Here is a 17191-nt window from a genome sequence, read left to right on the forward strand (position 1 = left end):
TCGCTAGAGGGTGCTGGGGGAAGCCAGGGGTCCGAGAGTGCCACGAGAAGGGCTTTTAGTCACTAGAGGATGCTGGGGGAATCCAGGGGCCCGAGAGTGCCACGAGAAGGGCTTTTAGTCGCTAGAGGGTGCTGGGGGAAACCAGGGGCCCGAGAGTGCCACGAGAAGGGCTTTTAGTCACTAAAGGGTGCTGGGGGAAACCAGGGGCCCGAGAGTGCCACGAGAAGGGCTTTTAGTCGCTAGAGGATGCTGGGGGAAGTCAGGGGCCCGAGAGTGCCACGAGAAGGGCTTTTAGTCGCTAAAGGGTGCTGGGGGAAACCAGGGGCCCGAGAGTGCCACGAGAAGGGCTTTTAGTCGCTAAAGGGTGCTGGGGGAAACCAGGGGCCCGAGAGTGCCACGAGAAGGGCTTTTAGTCGCTACAGGATGCTGGGGGAAGCCAGGGGCCCGAGAGTGCCACGAGAAGGGCTTTTAGTCGCTAAAGGGTGCTGGGGGAAACCAGGGGCCCGAGAGTGCCACGAGAAGGGCTTTTAGTCGCTAGAGGATGCTGGGGGAAGCCAGGGGCCCGAGAGTGCCACGAGAAGGGCTTTCAGTCGCTAAAGGGTGCTGGGGGAAACCAGGGGCCCGAGAGTGCCACGAGAAGGGCTTTTAGTCACTAGAGGATGCTGGGGGAAGCCAGGGGCCAGAGAGTGCCACGAGAAGGGCTTTTAGTCGCTAAAGGGTGCTGGGGGAAACCAGGGGCCCGAGAGTGCCACGAGAAGGGCTTTTAGTCGCTAAAGGGTGCTGGGGGAAACCAGGGGCCCGAGAGTGCCACGAGAAGGGCTTTTAGTCGCTAAAGGGTGCTGGGGGAAACCAGGGGCCCGAGAGTGCCACGAGAAGGGCTTTTAGTCGCTAAAGGGTGCTGGGGGAATCCAGGGTCATGTGGTAAATAAAAATTCCCTTACCGGGACTGAATTTGATACATAATCTTAATAAAATAGCTCAGTAAAATGAGAGGCAGAATCCGTGATATTAGAGTTTCTGAATGGGCTTTATTCCAATAATCGATTATAATCGGATGCTTCAAGTTCCATCACCACGGGGTTCAGGAAGTGAAGTACATACTTTATTGACAAGAAGTAACTTTTATAGTACATACGTTATAATGAAGCAAATACAGTAGGCGTAATAATTGATAAGGAACTTGACGTGGTACCTGCGTAACCGAAAATGGGTGTTTACAAGGAGTAAAAAGACACATGATTGGCTATGATATCATGCATAGGTGGATCTATAAGATAATACTTGACATAGATGCGCGCGCAGCAGCATGACGTGTAATTGACGTGTAACTAGGGGGTGAAGGGAAACTTGACATTAGCTCTACATGTGGAGACGAAAAGTCTGGGGGTCAGATCAACCTAATCCCAAATCATATCTAACATCCTATGTTTAAAGAACTATGTTATCCATAAAGAAGGACTCTCGGACAGAATCTATTCTATACTGACTGTGCGTGTGTGTACAAGCGTCTAAGTGTCTACACTGAATGCGAGGGGATGGGAATATTCCATGGTGACAGGGCTATGAATTACTTGCATGAGGGCAGAGAAGCCGGGCCTCTTACTTGGTAACTGGAAGAATCTTTACTTAAGCTACTAGGCAGGAATGCATCGGCTGAGGGGGAAGCAGATAATTCGAAGGTGAAATACAGCTCTTGGCAGAGAATAGGCTGATGTCAGGCTTCGTGAGCCGCGCAGAGAATGAGACAGAGTTCATGGTCACAGATGCAGGCTCAGACTGGAGCTTTCAGAGGCAGAAGGCAAAAGGAGTTTGATGACAGAATCAGGGCCTACTTGCCTTGGACTGTAAAATGGCATAAGTGAACCATATAAAGCCGGTGGCCTTTCATATTTAGGAATGGAATATCCGACATATTCATGGCGGATCTGACAGAGGACATGTTGACGGTGGACGCACATGTATTTGCGTCTTCATAACTGGAACTGGAGGGAACATACATGTACTTGTGACATGCACATAGAACCGTTGGGGTCCAAGATAGGGGACATAACTGACCAGGAAAATCCACATTTCCACATTCCCTCCTTGTCCCCCTACTTGCCCTTCAAGAGATATCGATCTTCATCAATCCATCGATCTGTTCATATAGCATCATTTGTTCTTCTTTCTTCTTCCGGGATCTTGAATGAAATCTTGGTGGTGGAATACACGATGTGGCACACAGACCACAAATCGCTGGTCCACATTGTAGACATAGACAGCAACTGAATAGTATGAGAAAGCCAATACCTAGGAAGGATAAAACTCTCCATCCCCAGGCTGATATCACACTCCAAAACCAACTGGACCAAGTCCAAGTGCCTGGGTTCTGGTGTATCTGGTTTACAATCTTATGAAGGCGAGTGATGGCTTTATATACAGATGGCGAATTTTCTGGTATGAATACGCAGCAACTTGATCCGATGACCCTACAAGCTCCGCCCCTATCAGCCAGGATGACGTCAAGGACAAGACGATTTTGAAGCACAACAATCCGTATAGCAGACTGCTCTTCTGTTAAATTGCCTAAGGCGGAAATAGTCTCATTCACTACTGCTTCAAGGGTTCTGGTTAATCTACGTATCAGCTTACTATTAGTAACAGTACCTATATAGGGAAAGATGCCTTTATTAAAATCTACATACTTGTCCCATGCCGTTTCAGTGTAATCGACAATGGGGAGATCTCTCCGCTTTCTGTTGTGTACTAAATGAATATTTCTGTAGTAATCAGGAGGAGCTAGAAAAACAGGTGGCAAAAGGAATGCAATGTAGCAGGTACCATCCCAATCTGGAGGTAGACGCATATATGCAGTCTGACCACATATGAAGTAGGAGTGGCGAGAAGCTCTAAATGAAGATTTGCCTTGATCACGGAATTCTACTATAGTATTGCATTTACTATGGCCCATAGGTATGGAACCAACCTTTCTTACACACAATTCACCCTTCGCTGGGAATACTGACATGGTGGGCAAGACTAGTTCAACTTCGGATACGACATTTAGAATCATGAGATTAGGTGTAAAATTACCTAATCCATATACTTCATTTTCTAGATCAGTTCCTGTTCTTTTGGGGCGACCCTCCTTGTCAGGGTAGCAGACCTTGAGTAAGACTAGGTTCAGGTTTCCCCATATCCAATGATCTTGGTAAACTGCTGTGTCTGAGTCTATGGAATTGATTAAACTAAACCATGCTCCACAGGAGCCATTATGTGTGAATGGATGTGGAAAGAAAGGCAGGACTCCTTCATAATTCTGATAGGGAGGGAGTCGGCCACACACCCAACAATTGGTGGCATTACTAGTCTGATGGGAATGATGTAACATACTAATGAATGTGTTATTGCGCAGCGCAAGTCTATAAGATAATTCATGCGGAGGTAAGTCACTAAAAGAATGTTCAGTAGTAACATTATAAACATGTCTAGAAATAGGGTAATATATGTGCAACAACATACTCGTAATAATTATTAAAAGACTCAATAAAAACAGAATTAATAATGTCCCCATACAATGGCTACGCAGTGATTTACAATACGCCTGTCGTTTCAACATTTTCCAGGTATTTTCTCTACTCAGGTCCAAGGGATACATGTCAGAGACAATTCAACCGCTTCACCTTGGAGAGGACTTAAACAATCAAATTGCTCGACTGTTTGGGCCTAAGCTTTAGTTTATAGTTCTTAGAGTCATTTTGTTCAACAAAGGGAAGTTCTGAATCAGTCTGTGAGGGAGTGCAGGGCACAATGTCTATATCCGAGGATAGTCCATGAAATTTCTTGACGTGGCTTGAATGAATCCAGCCCTTGCGGCCCTCGATCTTCACGGCTGTCCTCGTGGTCAACAGGACCAACTTGGGTGCTTTCCACCTGGGCTCCAGCTGGGTCTTTCGGTCGAAATTCCTCACAAACACCAAATCACCCGGAACAACGTCATGGGGTTTCACCTCGGTGTTGTCGGGAAAAGCTGCAGCTACCTGTGAACGACAAGATTGTAGTGCAGACATCAAGGAAGCCAAGTAATCTGTCAGCATATTACAGTCAACATCAGTTATTTTGCGAGGTATAGGCGTCCCCCACATATTCGGTGGTCTGCCGAAGATCACCTCATACGGGGATAGCCCTGTTCGAGAGTGTGCTACCATTCTCATGTAAAAGAGTGCAACGGGTAGCGCTACTACCCAGTCGACACCTTTTTCTCTGCATATTTTGGACATTCTGATTTTCAGGATCTGGTTATGTCTTTCTACGAGGCCTGCTGCCTCGGGGTGTCGGACACAGTGGAATTTCCACTGATATCCTAACAGAAGTGAAACGTGTCTCATTAATTCGGATGAGAACGGCTGGCCGTTATCTGAGTAAACAGCACGTGGTAAACCGTATCGTGGGAAGAATTCTCGAACCAACTGTTTGGCAGTAGTCGGGGCAGTGTAATCTGAAACCGGGTATGCCTCTGTCCAACGGGACAGAGCGCAGACAACTACAAGAACATATTTGAATCCTCGACATCGTTCCATCTGGATATAGTCCATCTGGAGTACTTCAAAAGGATGGTTAGGAATATGAAATCCACCCTGTTCTACGGGAACGCTTTTTCCTGGGTTAAACTGACAACAGATCATACAGGTACGGACCTTTTGTTTTGCTGCTGCTCGTAAATGTTTATTGAACCAAATGTGTTGAATGCTGTCTAGCATAGCTTTTTCTCCTAGATGCGCTGGACTATGTATAGTGTTGACTATAACTTGGACCATTGAGTCAGGAAGGAACCATACAGACTTTTCCTTCATCATCCATCCTTGGTCCGTTTGGATCCCCCCTAATTCAGTCCATTTCTTTATTTCATCTGGTGTAGCATGTGTCTGTATGTCAATTACGTCAAGAGTAGGATCTTTAACTGTCATGCAATGTGTCGGGACTATTGTCTTTGTCACGTCGGGGATTTGAGTTTGAGCAGTCTGTTTAGCTGTTCTGTCGGCTAGATCATTGCCTTGGGAAATGATATCAGTAACCTTCGTATGAGCCTTACATTTCATAATTGATATTGCAGTGGGTAGATGTATTGCATCTAATAAGGCATGAATGAGGGGTCCGTGCTGAATGTGGGCACCGTGGGAAGTTAAATAACCTCTCTCTCGCCACAGCACGCCGAAGTCGTGTACAACTCCGAATGCATAACGTGAGTCAGTGTATATGTTGACTTTTTTATTCGTGGCTTGAATACAGGCTTGTGTCAGAGCGATGAGCTCTGCGGCTTGAGCTGACAAAGTATTTATACGATTTGTTTCAATGACTTCAGTATCTGTTGTGACTGCGTAAGCGGCCACTAACTCTCCTGTACTTGTTCTCATGCATGAACCGTCTACATACAATGTCAGGTCTGGGTCTGATAATGGGACATCGGTTAAGTCTTGTCTGGGTTTCGTTGTTATCGTAATAACTTCAATACAGTCATGGGCTAGTGGGTCTGTTCCTATTACAGGTAGAAGTGTGGCAGGATTCAATGTGTTACAGCGTCTGATTTCTATATGTGGCTGAAACAATGTAAGTTCATATCCTGTAAGTCTTGCTATGGTCAGGTGTTGTGTTTGCGTTCTATTCACAAGAACCTCTACTGCGTGTGGTACTTGAACTGTCAATGGATGTCCCAACACTATAGCATCGCTTTGTCTGATTGCCAAAGCTGTCGCTGCCACTGATTTCAGGCATGCAGGCAAAGCCTGAGCTACGGGATCTAATGTACTAGAAAAATAAGCACATGGTTTGTGTGCTCCTGCTTGTTCCTGTGTGAGTACTGACAAGGCAGCACCTTCGCGTTCTGTAACAAAGAGTGTAAACTGTTTTCTGTAACATGGCGTTGCTAAAACGGGTGCTTGACATAAAGCTTTCTTTAAGCTTTCAAAAGCTTGTGTGTGTTCCTGAGTCCAAGGGAGAACAGTCGGTGTGGCTGCCTCCTGTGTGGTTAACTGAATGAGTGGTTTTGCTAGAAATGCGTACTGAGGGATCCACTGCCTGCAATATGACGTGAGGCCTATGAAAGCTCGTACTTCCTTTTGTGTCTTGGGTATTGGCATGTTAGCTATTAACTGAATGCGGTCGGGTGTAAGCTGCCTTCCCTCCTTGGACAGCGAGTGTCCAAGGTAAACAACTCGCTGGACACAGAATTGCAGCTTAGAAGGGGACACCTTGTGCCCCTTTTCGGCTAGGAATTGTAAAACTGTCAGCGATGCTTTTTCACATTCAGGTTCGCTTCTTGCGGTGATCAGCAGATCATCGACGTATTGAAGCAGAGCGGTGTTAACTGGCATGTGGATACTGTCAAGTTCTCGTTTCAGTGCTTGGCTATAGATGCTGGGACTTTCTGTAAATCCTTGAGGTGCGCGTGAGAATTTAAAGCTACGCCCATTTAAACTGAATCCGAACAAATATTGACTTTCCGGATCTATTGGGACGCTGAAAAAGGCATTTTTTAGATCAATTACAGTAAAGAATGTTGCTTCGGAATCAATAGCTGTCAATAATGACGAGATATCTGGGACCACAGGGAATTGTGGCACAATGCATTTGTTTAACTCGCGCAGATCAATAACCAATCGATATACTGGCGGGGCTGTAGGATCTGTTCGTTTAAGAATCGGAATTATCGGTGAATTACATACATTGGAGTCTGTTTCTACAACTACTCCTTGGGCAATTAGCTCGTCAATGATTTGTAGTAAAGCCACTACAGCATCTGGTGGTAACTTGTATTGTCGCATTCGTGGTAGCACCACTCCTGCCTTGAGTGTGACTCGATATGGTGTAATATTCATGCAACCAACATCAGTAGGGCCTTGTGCCCATAGATGTGTAGGTAAAGTCTGTAGTCGGGGATCCATGTCTCTAGACACATAGTGACCTTTAAAATCACGTAAAAACAACCTTACTCCTTCCGGAGAACAACATATTATGGCTCCTAGGGCTTTCAGAGTTTTAATTCCTAACAGATTTTCTGGGCATGATTTAGTAAGCAATAAATCTGTAGTTCGTGTCAAAGGTCCTATCGTAAGTGGAAGAGGCTGTGATACTTCATTAACAATAGGTTTTCCTGAAAAACCAAGGGAGATATTCTGAGAGCCTGAGAGGGGTGCCCCTGGAACTTCACTACGTTTTATAGTTGTTCGACTTGCCCCTGTATCGAGTAAGAATTTTCTATCTTGACCTAATAATTCACTATGTACATAAGGTCCTTCTTGATCTACAGGAATCTCGATAAGGGGTAAGTCAACTTCCCTCTCTAGGCTAGTTCATGCGTAACGCTGATACTCAGGATATTCATACTGTGCAGTCTGATACATTTGTCGTGTTGTGGTCTGTGTGGCAGCAGCAGGCAACGGTGGTGCAGCTGGCACAAACTGTATTGGCTGTTGTGCGGCTGGCATGGCCTGGGCATGCTGCATAGCTCCTTGTTCATTCTGATCCTGTCTGGGTGGCCGTGGTCTTTCTTGTGTTTTACCTATGGCAATATTATGTTTTAAAACTGGACAATCGTGTACGTAATGACCTGGCTTCTTACAATAATTGCATGTCCCTTTTACCGGTCCTGCTGAATCGGAATGTGTCATACCCTTTTTATGTCCTTCAGCTGGTACTGTCTGGGCAACTAGCATTTTCATTTTTGTGTCTTTCATGCGTCTGTGTTCATGTTCCTGTTCCTCTTTAATTCTATTGTGATGGTACTGTAACATTTGTAACATTTGTGTTGGAGTGTTACCTTGCCAGGTACTCTCGAATTTTAATACTCTATTCTTTACCGGGGACAGAGCATTTTCTACTAATTTTGTTACAAACAGATGCGGGTATGATTCGCTACTTGCTTTTATGCCACTATTTATACCAAAACATTTTTCAAATCGGGCATAGTAATCACTAGTGTCTTCATCTTGCTTCTGTTTACAGGCTGAAATTGTACCCCAATCTTCCTTTTTCGTAGTTAATAAACGTGGCAGTACCTGTACTAGCAAACCTGGTAGTGCTTTAGTTTTATCCCCGAGTCCTGCTCCTGCAGTTCGGGCCTTTTCTTCCGCTTCTAACACTGACCATTCTATCTTTTGGTCTCCTACCTCCCACTCTTTTTCCTTGAGTTTCTCATAAATGCCAGCAGGCATCAACACCTTTAATATCGTCATAATGTCGGGATAGGTATACTCTCCCATGAGTAACATGTCTTTAATTTCTCGGTGAAAACCCGCTGGGTCTTTGTCATGACTAGGTACCACTTTCTTCATTTCTAACAGTTCTATTTTTGATATGGGCGTATATACAAATACGCGCCTAAACTCGTCGCCCTCGCCTTTTATTGGGTGTACTTCTCGTAAGGGATTCTGTCTATCCATGTGATACGTTGTTCTTTCCTTGCTGGGCAATGAGGTATGCTCTGAGCATATAAAAAGAATATACTGTTTTCTTGACATTAGAATTTCTTTAATTAGTTCAGTACCTGGACCTCTCCATTTATTTGTAAGCAATTCAGTCAATATGTCAGGTAACGGACCAGGGTCCGAATGCTGACTCCGATATAGTATAATGAGTTGTTGAATCATATAAATCCCAGCCAACCTCTGTTCATCTGGGGTGAGATTCAAAAATGTGCGTACTACTGTAGCATCACTATATTTTCCGGGACTGTCCACCCAGTGGACAGCCGCCCTGGCTAAATCTTGTTCATCCATAGAATCGAGAAAATGATAACCCCTTCGTTCTCGGAGTAGTTTGTCAGCAGTTTGGAACGAATGCTCGTTAGACCTTATATTAATTATAGGTATTTGGAAATTCCTGTTATTATCTGGACATATCGGACGTATTGAGTCAATATGACATCTAGTCTGATCCCTATGACAAGATCTTCCTCTACCTACATAGGCTATGGTGTCCAACTGTCCTGCGGGTGGTCCTGACCCTTCTTCCTCGCTTTGTTCGAACTCGTCGGTCTGTAATCTCTCTTCGTGTATCCGTTCTATTTCTTTACGGATCTTTCGGCACATGGCTATTATACAATTTTGCTTATCGTGTCTTCCTTCTGATATATTCTGGCTCCATTTTGTAAGAATATGCATTGCATCCGGGTCTACCCCCGGTCGGTCTTGATTTCTGATCACACAGTTTATGAGGAAACGTAGCAGTTCCCCTTGTATCTCTACTTTCTGGAATTCCATAGCTCTGTTAATACATTCTGGATCTCGCCCTGTTTGAACAAAATGATATATTTTATCTAGATGCGCAGTCATTCCTGGTAACCTCGCTAAATACCCTGCGGCTCGTCTGATACGTAATGATGCCAGGACCATTTCGTCCTCTTTACCGACCACCGGGTCATATCTACAATCTATAAGAAGTTCCTTAAGCGCACGTTCACTTACGAATTTGGGTGTACGTGAATGCGCTGACTCTTGAAAAACAAGTTTATTTATTCTAGGTGGCGTAAAAGTATTGCTAGCACCTCCCATGGCCCCATCTGGGGCGTCGGGTGTGAAAGGATTCGTCGAACGTGACACAGCAACTATAGGTGTGGACACCACTGTAGAATCGACTGTGGAGACAGATGCGGAAACAGATGTGCTTGCCGAAGCTAGTGTCGGGACTTGCTGTTGCACAGGGACAGATACCTGATCCTGACGTTGAACCCCCCCGCCAGACGGTCTATGTGGTGCGGGGTTAGCATACTCGGGAGCTGCGTCATCTAGATATGAGGAAAGAAAAACATCTTCTGCGGTTCTGGGATGTCCTTTAGGATGTACCTTAATTGGAAATAATGGGGGTGGCAAGTCTTTTGGCATCTCTGGAGCAGCCTTAGGTAATCCTTCGGCTAGAAGAGGATACATACCATTCATAAGGGCATTTCTTTGTCTATCTACTTGTTCCGATTTCACTCGGATACCTTCCTCAATTAATAGATTTTCTTGAACTTTATTTGAACTTTCTTTACTCTTCTCTTCCTGTCTACGTGCTTTTTCTGTACGTCTATGAGATTCTTTACGCCATAACTCAACAGCGTCTTTCTGTGACTGTCTGACTTTTCTCTTCCATAATTCTTCCTCGACTTTCATGATGCACTCTGCATCCCAGGTTCCCGCTGTGGGCCACCTCTGACTTTCCGGCAATCCCTTGGTATAATCTACCCATAAATCAAGAAATAATATGGCATCTAAGCCATGCTTCTGATACATAAAGTGCCCTGGAGTATCCCTAGGAGGAATAGGGACGGCTTCTTCAAGTACCCCTTTCCTAGTAGTGATCTGTCTTAATTTCGAAAAAAGCGGCATATTGACAACTGATCCGATACTTAATTTTGAACACACTTAATACAAAAAGCACACTAATGAACAACCATTCATACCACAATATGCAAGACGTTTAACACATTTAACATTAAAACATTAAACCTTTAACTGAAACAACAATGATGATCGTCTGCATAACTAAATCACCATGCTTAATTCTTGACACTTACTAGATACTTCGGAATACTTGATATACTGCTAAACAGTACAGATACACTGCTAAAACAGTGCAGACCGGATTTGTGTACCCAAACCCGTCTTGACCGGCACAACCTATGTGCACGTCAGAAATGCCTCCCCAGAAATGGTACTCACCGGGTAGCTTCGGAAACGGAAGGCCTCAGTAACTTGAACTTGAACCGGACTGGACTCGACTCGACTCGTCGGGAACTGGGCTAGACTTCGAACTGGTGGGTCTCGATATACCTCGGATCTTGCTCTCTCAGCTAGGCTCTGGTCGGGATACTTCGCACTTCTCACCGCCTCGTCTGGGTGTTGATCGTAGTCTCAGTCGCCCCCGCTTGACCGGAGGGAGATACAGGAAATCCTGCTGGTACGCGTAATTGTCCGTCCAGCTGTGGCAGGAGACCGGGCCTACAACTCACCGCCGGCGCGTGAGATGAGAAAGTGTCCCTGTTCGGGCGCCATCATGTGGTAAATAAAAATTCCCTTACCGGGACTGAATTTGATACATAATCTTAATAAAATAGCTCAGTAAAATGAGAGGCAGAATCCGTGATATTAGAGTTTCTGAATGGGCTTTATTCCAATAATCGATTATAATCGGATGCTTCAAGTTCCATCACCACGGGGTTCAGGAAGTGAAGTACATACTTTATTGACAAGAAGTAACTTTTATAGTACATACGTTATAATGAAGCAAATACAGTAGGCGTAATAATTGATAAGGAACTTGACGTGGTACCTGCGTAACCGAAAATGGGTGTTTACAAGGAGTAAAAAGACACATGATTGGCTATGATATCATGCATAGGTGGATCTATAAGATAATACTTGACATAGATGCGCGCGCAGCAGCATGACGTGTAATTGACGTGTAACTAGGGGGTGAAGGGAAACTTGACATTAGCTCTACATGTGGAGACGAAAAGTCTGGGGGTCAGATCAACCTAATCCCAAATCATATCTAACATCCTATGTTTAAAGAACTATGTTATCCATAAAGAAGGACTCTCGGACAGAATCTATTCTATACTGACTGTGCGTGTGTGTACAAGCGTCTAAGTGTCTACACTGAATGCGAGGGGATGGGAATATTCCATGGTGACAGGGCTATGAATTACTTGCATGAGGGCAGAGAAGCCGGGCCTCTTACTTGGTAACTGGAAGAATGTTTACTTAAGCTACTAGGCAGGAATGCATCGGCTGAGGGGGAAGCAGATAATTCGAAGGTGAAATACAGCTCTTGGCAGAGAATAGGCTGATGTCAGGCTTCGTGAGCCGCGCAGAGAATGAGACAGAGTTCATGGTCACAGATGCAGGCTCAGACTGGAGCTTTCAGAGGCAGAAGGCAAAAGGAGTTTGATGACAGAATCAGGGCCTACTTGCCTTGGACTGTAAAATGGCATAAGTGAACCATATAAAGCCGGTGGCCTTTCATATTTAGGAATGGAATATCCGACATATTCATGGCGGATCTGACAGAGGACATGTTGACGGTGGACGCACATGTATTTGCGTCTTCATAACTGGAACTGGAGGGAACATACATGTACTTGTGACATGCACATAGAACCGTTGGGGTCCAAGATAGGGGACATAACTGACCAGGAAAATCCACATTTCCACAGGCCCGAGAGTGCCACGAGAAGGGCTTTTAGTCGCTAAAGGGTGCTGGGGGAAACCGGGGGCCCGAGAGTGCCACGAGAAGGGCTTTTAGTCGCTAAAGAGTGCTGGGGGAATCCAGGGGCACGAGAGTGCCACGAGAAGGGCTTTTAGTCGCTAAAGGGTGCTGGGGGAAACCAGGGGCCCGACAGTGCCACGAGAAGTGCTTTTATTCGCTAGAGATGTTGCATGCAGTACTTGAGTGCCGCGAGAAGAGCTTTTAGTCGGTGGAGATGTCTGGAGTAAAGCGCTTCACCGCCTCATCCGGAGTAGTAAGCGCTATACAAATACAATTACAGTCCCTTCAGCCGGAAAGATTTCACCCCGCAGACCCCGATGCAGGGGCATTGACTTGCTTCATTAAATGTAACGAGGATATTTTATTCCCCAGAACAGTACCTGCGGGTTGAAAACAACCCGGTACCGCCTCAGTGGAGTGTCCCCTGCCCTCCGGTGATGTCTGACCTGTAAGACCAGAGCCTTTCTGCAGACGTTTACATGGATGTGGCCAGAGCAGGCTGAGGCTGGAAGTCCCCGTGCAGTTGAATAAATAATAGTTTTCAAAAATATTGTGATCTACTTACATATATGTACATGTACATGTGTGTGTGTGTGTTCGCACACACGCACTGTAGTCCAGAAGTCACCAGGAGTTGTAAAAATATAGAGATCTACTTACATATATGTACATGTACATGTGTGTGTGTGTTCGCACACACGCACTGTAGTCCAGAAGCCACCAGGAGTTGTAAAGAAATGAATTTACAGTTGTAGCTTACTACCTCTACATACCACTACATCAGCTGTCTGTAATGCTTGAAGGGCGCTTTTTCCCTCTTACAAGTTGCAGTACTGCTGTCGTGTAGGGAGGAAGCACCGTTAAAGCACTTTCTCCCCTAGTTCTACTGCAAACTGGGAATCAACAGCATCTTCTAACTCCAGATTGTTTTATATTCGTCAGTTTTCATTGCTGGTGCCGACAAGAACACACACAGTTCACCCACCCAGGCATTCTGGGATGTCTCAGAAGGTTTCCTAAACTCATGGATTATTGATCCGTTGCATGTCTCAGAAGGTTTCCTAAACTCATGGATTATTGATCCGTTGCATGTCTCAGAAGGTTTCCTAAACTCATGGATTATTGATCCGTTGCATCCGTTTTAAATGCTTGTTTTAGACTAAGGAGCAGAAAGCCTTCTGGGTGCTGCAGGCCTATGAGTGATGATCCAGCGGTGTGGGAAGAGCAGACCGCTTGCTTCACAGAGCTGAACGCGTCATTTGAGCTGCAGGTGCCGAGCTCCCCTGCTCCGAAAGGCATGGGGGGGCAACTAAACACCAAATATAGTTTTTTTCCGATCCTTCCTTGCTTGCATTAGTGCTCACTGCACACTTGTGCCAGTGTCGCTTTGGGCCTTGGAGCAATGGCGCAGGGGAGGGGAACATGAAGCAGAGGAGACACCTTCATTTGGGCATCACAGACATGACAGGGAGGAGGAGGAGGTAGGATGGGAGCCATGTGTTTCACAAAGAGCCCACTTCCCAATGCAGTAGCCATTATTAGTAAAGCGGGTGCAGTTCATGGTTTTGAGGGACTCGTTAGTGTCCTCCTGACGCCGGGCTAGGGGCGAGGTAATCATAGGGAATCAGGGGCTCCGCAGCGTTCCCAGTCGGTCTTTATTGTTTGCCCCGGCGCAGAAGCGTCTTTGGGTTCAGGAACTGCCCACTACGGCCTCGGCCGTGGCACACAGGCAGATGTCAGCCCTTTTCAGACACCGCCCCGCGGAGCTGGGTCCGCGAGCGGCCATCGTGGCACCATGCCAACACATCTCTCAGTCACCCCTCCACTCTCAAGAATGGACTAACGCCAGGGTAAAAACCAGAATGAACACAAACACAGCTATGAGCCGCAGGCCTGGGCACTTCAATGAATATATCCCATCGTGTCTGATGTCCAGGAGCCTGGATGGGCGCTTACAAAAGATCTCTGGAGGCTAGGTTACGTAACGTTAGAGGCACATACTACATATTAAAACAAGAATTAACATAGACGATGGACTAATGATAACGCAGGCTCACACAAAGCGAGTGTAACAAGCCGAGGGCACCGGAAGACTCCGAGGCGAAGCAGAAATGCCTCGGAGAAACGCAGTGGCGTTTTCGGGGGCGTGTTTTTCTGTTATCTCCTCTTGCCATTGGCTGGAGGAGATAATTAGACTTCCTGAAAAAAACACGCCCCCCGATCCGAAAAGGACGGGGCCTGATCGGAGTGACGGGACCTCTTCTCCAATGGCTGGCCAGCATTCAAGAGGCCAGCCAATGGAGAACAGGGGAAAAGAGGGGCAGGTTCAAGCCCCTCTTCTCCAAGTCATTAAATCTCCGACTTCCGGTTCTGCCTTCGGCAGACCGGCGGTCCTCGACCTAAAAACGTGCATTTGCGTTTCAAATGTCCAGTCCTACAGCAGCACGCTTCCAAAGCCCATACATGACAGAAACCCGATTCAAGGCCACTTTGCTCTTCTGAAATGTTGGCATGTTAATGAGCGTGAGCATATCCTGTAGGAAAGGACAAACTGCATGCGCTACTGCTGCGTACAGGATATTGAGCGTGGGCTGTAGATATGTTGTGGGAGAAACCACAACTAACTGACATGGGAATCACTTTGTTAAATCTGCGCATATAAACAGGGCGGGACGTTATAAACAAAAGAGGGGGAGACAGTGGCGTAATGGCCAGAGCTACCATAGTTGGAACTGGATTCGAGCCTCGGCAACATCCTGCGTTTTGGGGCAAATCACTTCATCTCCCTGCGCCTACCAATAAAATAACGAGTTTGCGCTATAAAAACAGCAAACAAAAATAACCAGACGGTCAGCAACACACCCACACCCTTGTAAACCTGGCACACACGCTCTGAGTGAAAGGACACACCCAGGGCTCTGGGCCACACCCACAGGCGTGTAACAGATTGGTAAATCACACAAGAACCAATGAAGCACAGGAGGAGCCAGGCCCAGTCACAAAGGTAATAGACGGAAGTGACACGCCCCCAGCCCAGAAAACACAAGCTGAGCACGCCTACCCCTCACAATATACAAGATACAGAACTCGGAGGTGCCTACAGGTCCCCGGACAGAAATCACACCCGGGATCTTCGACACCCCAACAGGTGAACACACGCAGATCTACAGGGGACGACACCCCTGCTCGGGTGTCACGCCCACAAACAGACACGGATCCTTAAAGAGGCGCCCGACCGCTGTGTATTGGAAGCCTTATCTCGTCATTTTGGGCATTTCTATGCTTTGGGCGGGTTTTCGTGGGTGTCTGAAAGGTGAATTGTTTGGCATGGCTTTCTCATGTCCCATTACAAGTTCCTACGCTAGTACTGCTTGTGCGTCTCCAGGCGGGTAGGAGAGACCTTCCGATGACCGGAAAGGCACCAGGGCGTGCGCCTGAGGCACGGCAGTGCCAGCTGCCAGGCGCTGAAGCCTGCTTTCCCTCCAGGCCATGAGATGCCCCCGGGCCCTCTTCCTAACCTGCACTTTAATCAGAATAATGAAACAAGCGAAAGTGCATGCTGGCTTGCGAGGGAAGGGGGACAGATGTGCACGCTGCGTGGCTGCAAGCGCATCCACAGACTACAATCGCCAAAAGCCCTGCGCGTGCCCATCTCCTGTCCCACTTCCGAGGCAAGTCAGCAACAATAGATCTCGCGCTGCGTTCGTCAGGCGAGACCTAAGAACGTTTCATTCCGGCTCTAGAGGGCCCAACCTCTGTTCTAAATTTGCTGCCCATCCTTTAATCAAAAGTGCCCAGTAAGGCCCCCAACCCTAGCACAGATCTGCGGCACACACACCTTGTTGTCCTGGGCAGCCTCCAAAATGAAAGCAAAATGAGTGCCGGATCTTACTAAGCACCTGCTGCGGCAGACTCACCTTGTAGTCCTGGGCAGCCTCCTTTATGGGAAACACGGAGTGAGCCTTGTGATCCTTGGACTCTCTACAGACCACACAGATCGGCATCTGATCCTCTTCACAGAACACTTTCAGTTTCTCTTCATGTTCCTGGCACCAATTCTCCCCCTGGACGGTCGCACTCGGGGTGTGAAGCTGTTTCAATAGTTCCACCATGTTTCTCATCTGCCTGTTAGGTCGGAAGGTCTTAACTTGAAAAGTTTCTCTGCACTGAGGGCAGGGGAAGTCTGTCTGCAGCCCCTCCCAGCACCGAGTGATACAGGACAGACAGAAGGCATGCCCACAGTCCACGGACACAGGGTCTGTGAAATACTCCAGACATATGGAGCACGTGGCCTCCTCCTTCAGGCTCCGGAGCTGGTTTGCAGCGGCCATGATCCTGCCGAGGAGGAAGAGCGGAGTTCAGTTTCGATTCTCGTAGTTCCGTAAAGTGGGCGGGGCTCTCGCTTCTCCCTCCACGCCCCACAGAGGCACTTAGGGTGTTAACAATCACAGGCCCCCCGATTGTCCCTTGTAACCTGCCAGGCTTTCATCAAGCTGTGTGTTTTACTCTGGCGCGCCATTTTACAGATATAATTAAACAAAATATGAAAATGTAAGCATAAAGTAGCGCGCAGAATGCACAGGAAGAGGGCAGGATGAACTTGCCCCACCTTATTCACATAGGACAGACCTCTGCGCAATCTCCATTGGCTCGTACCATGAAGAATGGATATTAAAGAGGCGAGGAGTGAAGAAATACTAGGGTACAACAACCGTGGTATAAAAAAGAAATATAATTCCTTGTCACCTGTAGGGGGAGGGGCTAAGAGGAGGGGGAGATTACAGGTAGAGACAGCAAAGTTGCAGAGAGTTGGGGAAGACTTTTTAGCCGCTTTACAAGATTTGATTATTTTTTATTTCAGGTCTTGGCTTCTCAGTGCTTCTAAAGTTCATGTCTCACTCGTTGTGAGGCTGAAGTTAGCTACTTATTCATCCAGCATCTTATTCGCTGGTTGAAGTTAGCATCT

At 46.7% G+C, this 17191-nt stretch overlaps 1 protein-coding gene across 1 annotated transcript in view; it reads right to left on the reverse strand.

Moving 5' to 3' along the window:
• LOC146869437 (E3 ubiquitin-protein ligase TRIM39-like) overlaps positions 1–16784 on the reverse strand; it is a 343733-nt gene extending 326949 nt beyond the window's left edge. Inside the window, exon 1 of the mRNA XM_085599841.1 lies at positions 16143–16784. Within this exon, the coding sequence (XP_085455967.1) occupies positions 16143–16556 (414 nt within the window). The 5' untranslated portion in view covers positions 16557–16784. The remainder of the gene's footprint in view (positions 1–16142) is intronic.
• Positions 16785–17191: the final 407 nt, after the last annotated feature.

Source organism: Triturus cristatus, chromosome 1_1 (assembly GCF_964204655.1).
Source record: "Triturus cristatus chromosome 1_1, aTriCri1.1, whole genome shotgun sequence".
NCBI lineage: Eukaryota > Metazoa > Chordata > Amphibia > Caudata > Salamandridae > Triturus > Triturus cristatus.